Consider the following 13,105-nt stretch of genomic DNA (forward strand, 5'->3'; position numbering starts at 1 on the left):
TTGGGCCAGCACCTTGGCTTTTTGTGTCCTGAGTTGCAGGATATGAGAGGTTCTTACCAGGATCCCATGCAGGCATCCTTTCACATTGAGACTTTTTAAAGTGATATATCATCCTCAACTTTTAATTCTCTCTCTCCAAAGCATTAATTTCCTCTAGAAATGACCATCCAATTCTATTACTGAATAATTACCAATCCCCCCACGTTTTTAAATCACCCGATTCATCACATCTGCTGGTGCATGTGTGCATATGTCACTCATCCAGTCAGCCACCGCTGAACCAAGCACTAAGGGAAAAGAGGCACCATGTGGGGAAGCATCCCTTGAGGGATGGAGTCCTTTGTCACTCCTCATGAACAAGTAATTGGATATTGGCTATCCCAGGAGGCAACAAACTTGGCCTAAAGCAATTCCCAAAGACAGGTGACAACTAAAAGCCATCAAGTGACAACTTTCCAAACATCTGAGAGGATAAATCCCTTTGTTGGGGGAATTTCGAGAATTCTGAACAATACACCATCAGTAAGCACTAGGAGGAAGATAAGATGAGTTCAAGTACAATATGGAATTTTAAAAACCACAGAGATCTTAGATGCTGCATAAAACTTTTATTTGAGACAGTAATAAGGCTGGTTCTGAAGCTGAGAAATCTGGGGTTGAGAGGGGAATTTCATCCCTCAAAAGATAAAAATCTGTCCCCATTCAGGAGCCATAATCTGAATACACTAAGAATTGGACAATAAGGAAAATTTTTACAGGACAGAACAGAGAAAAGTCCTGGGTCCTATTATCATGGAGACACCCTCCCTTCATCTAAGTCATTGTTCTTGCTCCTACTTTCCCTTAGGGTTCTCACTGGAGAATGACAGGTGGAGGGAAATGTCATGGGTGAAAACTATTCCAAAAGACTTAGAAACTGATAATACATGGTTGTCCTACTAAGAAGTAGAATATAATTTGAATGACTAGATCCCCATGCTCTTTCTGTACCTTCAGGGCGGAAAAAGGAGGAGTCAACATCCAGGGACATCCTTCTTCCAAAGATGATGGAAAACTAAGCCATTCTCATGGAAGGATGATTTTCCTTTTATGGATATGAATTATTCAAACTCTAATGGAGGCCTGGGGATTAGGGTTTCCATTCTTTTACTATTGACCCACACACTTTTTCCAGGAGAAAGGGCAATAGCCTTCCAAATACAAATCTACTTGGTGGAGAATGGGAATTTAGCAGAATAAAGATAGCTTAGTCAAAAGGAGGCCATTTAGGAAAAGAATATGGTAAAAAGATGAAGTTTTTCAGAACAGGTCTTTAGGTGAGAAGCAAGATGGCTTCTGCCCCCAACTCAGTCTTCCTATTTAGTGTTGAATTGCTTCAGGTACACCAGAATGTCTGACTTGACTCTGCTGATTGTAGCACGGTGGAACCATCGCATGACAGGGACTCCATCGGGCCCCACCAAAAATTTTTCAAAGTTCCAACGGATGTCATGAACTTTTATGGGTTCCCAGGAGATATATTTTAACGAGCCCAACATCTCAGATGGATGAGGACAGGAATGCTGAAGCAGAAAGATGGAAAAGAGAAACAACACATCACTTTTGCTACCAGATGATCAAGGTATTTTTACTCAGAAGTAATCCACTACCTCCTGTATCTAAATATTTTATTTCCTATGATTCTTGGTAAACCCCATAAAATTTCCAAAACACCACAATGTCAATTATCAGGAATGTTGTAACTATTGTAGCCAAATTCTGCTTCTTCCTTTTATTTTTTCCCCATAAACCCAACCCACAATCATGCCACCAGTGTTAAGATATGTCACCACTCAAGCTTCATTTTCCTTTTCTGCAAAGTGATTGACTTGGATTAAAATGTGGATTTCCAAGCTTTAGGGTTCAATGGGCCAATAGCATTTCAATAAATATCTTTTGGGGATAACTTAGAGTTAATGACATTATATCAAAGCAAAAAATGTTAAATACCATCAATTCATCATCATCATTTTAGAAATGCCATCCTAAGAATATATGTGTCATAATCTTTATTTTTTAATATTTATTTTTTAATTTTAGGTGGACACAATATCTTTATTTTACATTTATATGATGCTGAGGATTGAATCCAGTGCCTCGTGCATGCTAGGTGAGCACTCTACCACTGAACCACAACCCCAGCCCCAGTCATAATCTTTAAATAAAGGACAGCCCTGTAAGTTACGTGAGTTGAACTAATGAAATCCTCTGTACGTATTCTTTCTTCAGCTTACTGAGGATATACACAAATTTTAAAATGGGCTAGTCTTGGTCCAAGTCCAGCATTTAGAAGTAATTCACTCTAGTGATATTTAGGATTCTTTTAGCTCTGGCACTCTCTTTGTCCAAAAACCAGTATTAACAGCATGATGGCACATGCCTATAGTCCCAGCAATTTGGGAGGCTAAGGAAAGAGTATCACAAGTTAGAGGCCAACCTCAGCAACTTAGCCTAGCCCTAAGCAATTTAGTGAGACCCTGTCTCAAAATAAAAAATAAAAAAAGGGTTGGGAGATGTGGCTCAGTGGTTAAGCACCTCTGGGGCCAATCCCCAGTACAAAACAAACAAACAAACAAACAAATAAATAAATAAAAACCAATGTTTCAACTAAAAATACCTACTACATTTTATTAATCTTGTTGATTTCTAGCATATTCTCTCTCTCTCTCTCTCAACTGTGATCTCATGTTACTATTTAGCCTGCATTATAGATAGCAGGCACTCATTAAATGTACCTTAGATGAATGAATTAATGAATGTCAATGAGTAAGAGGGTGGTCCCAGTAAAAGCTGCCATTCCACACAATTCTCTCCCCCATACAAAGTCAGGGCCCCATAAACACTAACAAATTAAACCCAAATCTTATGCTGACCTGAAGATTCCCTCTAAAAAGATCAATCCAACCTCTAGGCATGATCTCTTGGGCCCATTTCTACCATAACAATTCTCCACTAAGAATATTAGGGAAAAGGAGGAGGTTTAAGCCAGTAACTGACTCACCTTCAAGAAGGTGAAGACTTTCTGTTCTTTTTCACCATTCACATCTCCTTTCTCAAAAAGCTGGAAATTAGGTATATATCCTCCCCCTGGACGAACATACCTGCAATAACCAAATGTTCTCAGGAAGCTCCAGGATAAAGTTATGATGGGACATCAGATTTGAAGTAGAATGAGGAATAGATATAATAGATGGGAGAGGTGACAGAAATAGGCCATTTTTAGACTTTGGGCTCCTTAGTCACTATTTTATTCCACAATCTATCTTGGCTCCCCTCATTGTTTCTGTGCCAATTATTCTGTTCTTCTGCTCTTCCACAGTCCACCCAGTTCTCAACCAGGGGTGGAGACAAAATCTCTGGACACTACCAGACTCTTATCAAGGTAGACTAATGTTTAAAAAAATCAGTTTGAAGATACCCTTGAGCCTAATAATCCACTACCTTTCTGGGAGGTTTCTGAGATGGAAGAATCTCTGCAGATAGGAAAGAAGGACAAGGGTCTCCTACTGGGTTTCAGGCAGGCACTTACTTGAGTCCAGGAAGAATCTCTGTGTTGTCTCCTGGTTCTTGCTTTCCAAACTGGTTGCAGGGAAAGCCCAACACAACAAAGCCAAAGGGCTTTAGCTCCTCCTGAAGTTCATTCAGTTCTGTGATTAGAAAAGGGACATGATGGTCAGCCTAGATAACCTTTGGGCAGAGAAGGATCCCTGGGGTTATTCATTCTTCAGAGAAGGAAACAGAGACCAGGGAGGGAAATATCTCTAGATCAAAGAGGCTATGAGTGACACAGCTGAAGTTGGACACCAGATCTTCAGACATGCCTGCTAGACCAGTGAATATAGTACAGTATTTCCCAAGCCTGTAGCCACATCCCAATCATTAAAAATAAGGATGCCCATAAGTTTCTGATTCTATTTCTCTGAGATGGGATCAAGTCATCTTAATTATTCAAACTCCCGTGATTTTTAAACAAAGCCAGGTTGGAACATCATTATTATTCTTATCAGTTTGCTTTCCCTGGTTGGTGAATTTACAGACTGAATCTTTCTAAAGGGAAGACACAGATGACAAGACTGAGCTTCTTTCCTCAGTACAGGCTGGCAGAGTGCAGATCAATCTGACAGAGCCAAAGAAAACCAGAAAAAGTTCAAGTTAAGCTTTCTGCTGCTCTTCAACCATCCTGAGGATGTTAAAGATGCTTTCTACCTAAAAGTCTTCAGTGATTTGCCAAACACGAGCTTCAGCAGCTTTCTTCTATTGCCAGGAAGTTTCCAACTTGTCGGCTCAGGCTTTTATAATCCATGTCTCTTTATTGACACTTTCTGGACCAGATGCCTTCAGTCCCTTGATGAACACTAGCCAGTGCCACTCAGATTCAGCTCACCCAATTGGTACCTCCTTTTATCCCCTTTCTTTAAAAGGAGAGACTGCTTTCCTGTTTTCACGTGAGTCCTCAGAACCTCTCTCCATGTACTTCCCTCTTGTCTTCAGCACTACAGATAATCCCTCCCTCTAGGAAAGAAAAGAAAATAGGAAGCCTGTCTTCCACTCCTTGAGCAACGATTCCTCAGTTTCTTCATCTGTTATGTGCAGAAGGAGATGAAATAAGTTCATTTTTAAAGTCCCTTATAAATGGACAAAATTAATTATGTTTAAAAAATAATATTCAGTCTTTTTTTTTTTTTTTTTTGGTACTAGGAAGTGAATCCAAGGGCACTTAACTACAGGGTCTCACTGAGTTACTTAGGAACTCACTAAGTTGCTGAGGCTGACTTTGAACTCAAAATCCTCCTGCCTCAGCCTCACAAACTGCTGGATTACAGGCATGCACCATCAGCCAGTTAATATTCAGTCTTAAAAAAGAAAAAGGAAATAAACTAAACTCAAAATTATGTTGTTAATTTAAAAAATAAGACAGCAAACATATTCGCATCATGTTTTCAATTGGTAGGAAAAGCAGGAAAAATAATCCATATCCATATTTTATAAACATGATAATATAAGCTGTCTGAAGGGAGGAAAAGAAGGTGGAAAGGTTTTTTTCACTGTGAACCTCTTTGTTCCTTTCGAATTTTGAGGCTTGTGAATCTATTACTTCGGCAGAACACAACATAATTAAAAACAAATTCTTAGTAATTCAAATATATAAAGTGTATCTGATATAATTCATCCTGCTTACTATTCATTTGTTTTTAAGCCAATGGTCCTAAGAGACATATGAGAGAGACAAAATTCTTCCTTGAATAATGAACAAGGAGGAAGAAAACTACACCCAAGAGAAGAGGCAAGATTGACAGGGTGTATGTGTTTCTATCATAGCCTCTTCTTCTGGCCCTTAACTCCAGTCAAATACAGCTCCAGGTATAAACTCTTTCCCCCTTTCCTTGTCATTATAAAAGACTTTGCAAAAGTCTCAAAAAACATGGATCTTTTCTTATCTATTTGCCAAGGAGACTTCTGGAATCTTCTATGAAGCTCCTAGTTCTTAGATATGTATTGATTTTATTAGAAACTTCAGACAAAGCAGAGGCCAAGCCTAGGAAATTGTCAGCAATTTTTTTTTCTATAAAAGCTAAATAGTATTTTAGGCTTTGCAGATCACATGGCCTTCATCATCACTCCTCAAACAACTACTGAACTCTGCCTGTGGCATGAAAGCAACTTAGAGAGTAAGTATATGAACAAACATAGCTGAGTCCAATACAACTTGGTTTCTAAAAACAGACTGGCCAGATTTGGCCTATTGGGCACAGTTTATTGAATTTTGACATTGAGAATAAAGTCATTTAGCTATGAGTATTTATGTTGGTATATAATTAGAATTAGAATATAATTCCAAATGTGGTTTTTAGAATATCAAGTGTGATTTAAAATCAGTTGGAAAATTTAGTCCCAAAGACATATGGCTGTGAATTCTTACCAGGATATTGAGCTGTCAGGCCACAATAGGTGGCTACGTTGACAAAGAGGATGTACTTGCCCTCATACTGCTTGAATTGAATGCGTTCCATCCCATTAAGAGTGAAGGCCTCATAGTTATATATGGTGCCTTTTACATCTTTGTAGCAATCCATCTGGAAGATTTTTAAAAAATGATAATATTAGTGATAATTCCTGATATCTGTGTATTATTTCAAAGCACTTAAAGAATAATACAGGTATCAGACTCAGAGAACAAAAAATAATTGTCTAAGGGATCAATGAAAATATTGAAACTTGGGTTTTGTGACTTAAAAATCTTTCCTTTTTTTTTTTTTCCTCCAGCAACAAGTAGTCAAGTCTGAATTTCTATTATTTAGGCAGAGGTAGGCTACTAGGAAATACTTGGTCAAATATAAAGAAAAGAGATTTGTGAGCTGGGATATGAGAAACAGAAAGTAAGTGGGGCTAAAGAGAAAAGTACACTGCTTTCCAAATTTTTTAATATTCGTTTTTTAGTTGTAGTTGGACACAATACCTTTATTTAATTTATTTACTTATTTTTGTGTGGTGCTGAGGATTGACCCCAAGGCCTCTCATGTGCTAGGCAAGTGCTCTACTGCTGAGCCACAATCCCAGCCCCTGCTTTCCTAATGTCTGTGAAAATGAAGCTATGTTTTAGCTCTGGATTGAAGTCTCACAGAAGGGCAGTTTTTAATTGCTTACGTATTTCAGAGTAGCTGAGTTACTTTTCTTTCTCTAGGTCTTCTGACTTCTTAATCTAAGCATCAACATACTAGAATGGAAAGAACTCTAGCCAGGGAATACGAAGCCAGATCTATTATTACACTCCTCTATGAACCTAGGTAATTCTCATCTTGGACCTCAGTTTCTCCATGAGTAAAATGCAGCTATAAGGAGGGCCCTCCAAGTTTAAATTCATCCCCATCTCACTTTTCTCCCTTCTGTCATGCTCTTACTCATGTGATGCTCTTGTATGTCAATACTGTGAATTCCCAGCTTTGGGGTAACGCCTGCCATTGCCTAAGAGAAGATATGGAGAGCTTCAAAGCCTATCTGCAAGTAGGTCACTAGGATCTGTCTGGCAGCAACTGACCTATTACAAACCCAGCTCCCCACACCATTGTGTTTCAGGTACCTAGTACCCACCTTCATCATCATCAGCTCCATCTATCCTATTCCTTCTCAAATCTTCTGAACCTACTTGAATGGATATCCACATAAAACAGAAATAAATTTTACGTAACAGAAATAGGCTCTTCCTGAAACTTCCATTGCATGTACTTATGTTGAATTCCTCTACAAAGCAGTTCTCATCTTATTTTTCTTATTCTTGTCTATTCTTGCAGGGTACCTATAGTACCCAAGTACTCTGAAGCCACAGTACTCACTAGCACAACCTGATCTCTTTCCCTATACTGAGGAAGCTGTTACAAATTGTCTGTGGAATACAAGGAGTATAAGATAGGAAATACGAAAAGGAAGCTACTTATCTGAACCCTCTAGTGAGAAAAAGGCAGAGAAACTGTTTTGAAAAAAAGAGAAGGGCATTAGATCCTAAGTAAGGTGCAGACTTAAACAGGATTAAACTAGATTTCCTGGATATGCAATGGACCAGAAAGAATTTTAACTAAACACTATCCGCCCCCATTCAGGAGTAATGTAAAACAAAACCCAACTTTTTCCAGCCCTATAAATCCAGTGATTATATCACTAGTACACCAGGTTGCAGTTACTCAGTCCTTCTCTTAGGGAGAAAGCGATTTTCTCTATATAAGTTTTTGTGCCTTTCTCTAAATTTGCACATTTCTATGCACCAGTTCTAAGGTGTGTATAAAGAGAATATTATATGAGAACATCCATTTCTACTTTCATGATGCCTGGTTCCAAGTTAAACAATTTTAAGAATTTGCTTTCTGCACCTCTTTCTTTTTCCCCCTATCACAATGAAAATCATGCTGAAAACAGGTTGCAGGGTCTTAGACTCTGAACTTGAAGACTTACTACAGATGTTGATTATTGTTCCTAGTTTATTTAAATCTATGTGATATGTCTGAACCCCTCCAGATACAACTTTTTTTGCAGATTTTTATCGGTGCATTATAGTGATTTTTACATAATAGTGAGATTTGTTTTTACATATTCATACATGCATATAATATAACATATATATATTCATAAATTCTGGATTTTAATCTTCTGTCAGAAGAGTAGCTAGCAAAGATTTTTCTCCCATTCTGTAGGTTCTCTCTTCACCTTCTTAAAATTATTTTCCTTGCTGTGTAGAAGCTTTTTAATTTGATGCCATTCCATTTATTAATTCTTGGAATTATTTCCTGAACTTCAGGGATCCTACTTCGAACCTTATGCTTATGTGCTAGAATGTATAACTCTATGTCCCCCCACCTCCAGGAGTTGCAGAGTTTCTGGTCTAATTCTTAGGTCTTTGATCCATTTTGAACTGACTTTTTTGTAGGGTGAGAGATAAGGGTCTACATCTGAATAACCAGGTTTTCCATCATTGTTTGTTAAAAAGGTTCAGGCTTGGGCTGGGGTTGTGACTCAGCAGTAGAGCGCTTGCCTAGCATATGCAAGGCCCTGAGTTTGATCCTCAACACCACATACAAATAAATAAAATAAAGGTATTGCGTCCAACTACAACTAAAAAATAAATATTAAAAAAAGGCTCAGACTCAGCTTTTATTAAGCAAATTCTAAGCCCAGAGTCTCCACACAAAATTAGGCAGCATTTGGTAACATAAAAAACCCTATCAATTCTGAAAATAGAAAGTCACCCAGCAACTTTTCTAGTCAATTTCAGATAAAGGTAAAGATCTTATCAGAGTTGTCTTTTGTAGAACATATTATATGAGTAATGATTGTTGCTCACCCACCCATGAGCTGGATTCTGTTAAAATAAATTAGTATTGAGTAAATTTATATCCAAGGCCCAAAGTGACAACCCACCATGTGAAGTTTGTTTGTCTCTAAATTCATGATTCCTTTTTGCCTTTCAGTCTTCTCATTCATTACTATCCTTCCTTGGACTATCCCTTCCACTACCATATATACGTGTTTTGTCAATAAGGCAATTAAGTCATCAGCTGGGAATAAAACTGAGGCCAGATTCCAAGACATCTGACTCCAAATCCAGTTGTTTTAAGACTCCAGTTAATTTTTTCATGTTCCTGTGATAACTATGACTTTATCCCTAAAACTTCCATGTAAGTGTTTCTTCACATTAGTGTTTGAGTGGGCTAGAAAGAACTCAGGAAGAAACTAGCAAAAAAACCCTTCCTTCACTATCATTTGTGTCTAAAATGACCAGATTCAGCCTTTCCTCCAAACCTCAATCCCCACCTACTCTGATATCCACGTTGGTCCCACTGTCAGATCCAGCTCTGATCAGCTAGTGACTGATGTGGCTGGGAGTGGGGGTAGGGATGGGGCTCCAGGAGTCCTCCACTTGGAGATGGAGAGAAAGGACTGTACTCAAGGATCACCATTTTATGGGGAATGAAGAATATTCAAGGAAAAGAGAAGAAAGGTTTAGGGGAACCCACAAGAAGGTAGAAAGCCCAAGTCCAAATCTTGCAAGAAGTACAGAATATAGAAGCAGGACAGAAGAGTAAACAGAAAATCAAATGTGGTAGAATACAATGTTCTCTCTCACTGATAATCAAAAAATATGAATAAGAAAAGATACATGTTTACCCTCTCCTGCCCTCTCTGGAGCTCACTTACCTTCATCTTATCTTGCTTGGCATCTGTTGGCATGAAGTCAACAAGAAGAAAGAGGAAAAGACAGGAGGCTCTTAACTGTGCCATCATGACTGGTGTTGTAGATCACTGATCTGAGAGCCTGAGTGAGGTCCTTATGCATCTCCAACAGTCTTTTGTTACTTTGGCAGAGACTGGCCCAAGCCTGAGCAGGCCAATTGCAGGGCCTCAAGGATTCCTGCCACATGAAGACTGGAGAATTCAAGCCACATCTTCGCCTACACATATGCCCATGAGCACTGAGTGCTCATTAGTGCGATTAGGACCTGGGACTCATATAAATTCTGAGAATTATGAGAGGGTGACGGCAATCCCTCTGAGGTCCTTGAAGACTATTGTTTGTTTTTTTCTGAGCAGATGGGGATGTCTAGATGTAGATGCAGCCTCCCAGATTTCCTTGCAAATGGGTTTAGACATTCTAAACACTATTGCTTAAGGTGTTTAGCTCATTGGTGTAGTGTGGCTTCACTGCTTCAATACGCAGAACCAAAAGAGAAGAAAAAATTTGCAGATACCATGCCTAATATGATTACTTGAGTTTTTTTTGTTTGTTTGTTTGTTTTTTTAAATCAATGGACGAACTACCTAGCATCTGCTTGAGAGTTGAGAGAAAACTGGAGTAAGGGTTGTGGATATTTACAATATATGTAAAGAACAGCAAAATGGTATATCCATTATAGAAATGCTTTTTTCAAGGGCTTATAAATCAGCAGGGAAAAACTATCAGACGACAGAAAAATGGACACCAGACAGGAAATCAAATGTGGTAGGATACAATGTTCTCTCTCACCAATAATCAAAGAAGTATGAATAAGAAAAGATACATTTTACATTATCAGATTGGCAAAAGTTAAAAGGAATGGTGATGCTCAGCCTGGGTGCAGTCTGGTATTGGAAGCTCTTACACATTAGGTGGGGGAATAGGGAAATACAAATGTTGCCAACTTTCCCAGGATAATCTGCCATTCTGAATGCAATTCTTTTTAATAGTAAATAGCTTTTTTTGAAATTAATTATAAATTCAGAGGAAGTTGCAAGCACTCATATTAATCTAGAAGCCCAAGGGCCCAGAAAAATCATGAAAGTAAGTCACATGCTACTGTAAAAATAAATATGCTTTGACTCAGGCTGGGACTGTAAACTGAGTAGTAGAGTGCTTGCCTAGCACTGGGTTCAATCCCCAGCATCATAGAAATATAAACAAATAAATAAAGGTCTAAAAAAGTACAATAACATTAAAAAAATAAGATGCCTTGACTTTCAACCAACACGTGAAACCCCATCCGTTTGGCAGCAGCTTCCAACAACTGCTCTTAGTCTTCTGGAACAAATGAATTGATAAATGCAGACCTTGAGCCCTAGGAATTGCTGTCTTTCCCACATAAATAATATATTTAATTCCTATCAACCTCACGGAAGGCTGACTAAGAACTTCCTGCCTCTTGTTGACAGTACCACTTTATTTTTGGGATCTCAGGTGCTAATATTTGAGTTAATCTTACTTCAAAATTCATGATCACACTAGGTTGGTGGAACATGCCTGTAATCTCATGACTCAGGAGCATGAGGCAGGAGGAACGAAAGTTCTAAGCAACTTAGAGACCCTAAGCAATTTAGCTACACCCTGTCTCAAATTTTAAAAATATAAAGGTCTGTCCAGTGTGGTAGCATATGCCTGTAATCCCAGTGATAGGAAGCTGAGACAAGAGGATCTCCAGTTCAAAGCTAGCCTCAGCAAAAGCAAGGTGCTAAGCAACTCATGAGAACTGATCTCAAAAATACAAAACAGGGCTGGGCGAGTGTCCCATAGTTCACTCCCCAGTACCCTAAATACATAAAGGTCTGGAGATTAAGCTCAGTCATAATTGGGTTCAATTCCCAGTACCCTTCCCCGACCCCCATAAAAATCAAGATCATTTGTCCTTGGAAGACTTCTCTCTTGTCTTATTTTGTTACTTATACCACTTGATTTCCAAATTCCACTTTTCTTCTCCTTACAAATAGGTTTGTTTAATATGTTTAATATTCACAGTTTGTATGCTTGAAACACTTATATATTCCTTGTCAAATCATCAATTCCTTGAATAAAAAAAATACTTTTTCCCCCCATTTGGATCTCAGTTTCAAAGGTTTGATTTTTTAAAATTTATTCTTCTTGTTATATATAACAATAGAATGTATTTTGATATATCATATATATATGGAGTATAACTTCCTATTCCTGAGGTTATACATGAAATGGAGTTACACTGGTCATGGATCCATAGGGAAATAATGTCCAATTTGTTCTACGGTTTTTCCCATTCCCATCCCCCTCCCTTCCTCTTATTCCCTCCCTCCAGTCTCCCTCCCCTCACCTATTGTGAGTCAGCATCTGAATATCAGAACATTGGGCCTTTCAATTTTGGGGATTGGCTTATTTCACTTAGCATAATAGTCTCCAGTTCCATCCACTTACCAGCAAATGCCGTAATTTCATTCTTCTTTATGGCTGAGTAATATTTCATTGTGCATATATACCACATTTCCTTTATCCATTCATCTGTTGAAGGGCACCTAGGTTGTTTCTACAGCTTAGGTATTGTGAATTGAGCTGCTATGGACATTGTTGTGATCATCACTATAGTATGCTGATATTAAGTCCTTTGGGGTGTATAACGAGGAGTGGAATAACTGGGTCAAATGGTGGTTCCATTCTAAGTTTTCTGAGGAGTCTCTGTTCTGCTCTCCAGAGTGGTTGCATCAATTTGCAGTCCCACCAGCAATGTAAAGCATACCTTTCTCCCACATCCTTGCCAATATTTATTGTTACTTGTATTCTTGTTAATTGCCATTCTGATTGGAGTGGGATAAAATCTCAGTGCAGATTTAATTTGCATTTCTAATTTGCTAGAGATATTGAACGTTTTTTCATATATTTGTTAACCAATCATATTTCTTCTTCTGTGAAGTGTCTATTCAGTTTCTTTGCTCATTTATTGATTGGGCTATTATTTTTATTTTGGTGTTAAGTTTTTTGAGTTTTTTTTTTTTTGATCGTAAGTAAAAGAGATTCTCTTTAATAATAATATGAATGCCCCCCCTCCACCTTTACTTGAAGATTTTATTTATTTATTTATTTTTATTGGTTGTTCAAAACATTACAGAGCTCAAGACATATCATCTTTCATACATTCGACTCAATTGGGTTTTGAACTCCCCAAATACATAATACAGACTCACTTCTGTTACATACTCACATTTTTACATAATGGCATATTAGTGACTGTTGTATTCTGCTACCTTTCCTATCCCCTACTATCCCCCCTCCCCTCCCCTCCCCTCCCAACATCCCTCTCTACCTCCT

At 38.2% G+C, this 13,105-nt stretch overlaps 1 protein-coding gene across 1 annotated transcript; it reads right to left on the reverse strand.

Moving 5' to 3' along the window:
* Positions 1 to 593: 593 nt before the first annotated feature.
* Positions 594 to 9,923, reverse strand: Gpx5 (glutathione peroxidase 5). The gene is made up of 5 exons (XM_005341921.5): positions 9,724 to 9,923; positions 5,960 to 6,113; positions 3,569 to 3,686; positions 3,041 to 3,140; positions 594 to 1,562 (listed from the first exon to the last, which is right to left on the reverse strand). The coding sequence occupies exons 1-5, from the start codon at positions 9,808 to 9,810 to the stop codon at positions 1,356 to 1,358; spliced, it is 666 nt and encodes a 221-aa protein (XP_005341978.1). The 5' UTR covers positions 9,811 to 9,923; the 3' UTR covers positions 594 to 1,355.
* Positions 9,924 to 13,105: the final 3,182 nt, after the last annotated feature.

The sequence above is a fragment of the Ictidomys tridecemlineatus genome, chromosome 8 (genome assembly GCF_052094955.1).
Source record: "Ictidomys tridecemlineatus isolate mIctTri1 chromosome 8, mIctTri1.hap1, whole genome shotgun sequence".
In the NCBI taxonomy this organism is placed as follows: Eukaryota; Metazoa; Chordata; class Mammalia; order Rodentia; family Sciuridae; genus Ictidomys; species Ictidomys tridecemlineatus.

Excerpts from the sequence above, each read along its gene's own strand:
- Gpx5 (XM_005341921.5), bottom strand. The coding sequence starts at position 9,810 with ATGATGGCACAGTTAAGAGCCTCCTGTCTTTTCCTCTTTCTTCTTGTT. Across the intron at positions 6,114-9,723 it reads CCAAGCAAGATAAGATGAAG|ATGGATTGCTACAAAGATGT; the intron begins GTAAGTGAGCTC and ends AAAATCTTCCAG. Across the intron at positions 3,687-5,959 it reads CCTGACAGCTCAATATCCTG|AACTGAATGAACTTCAGGAG; the intron begins GTAAGAATTCAC and ends TTCTAATCACAG.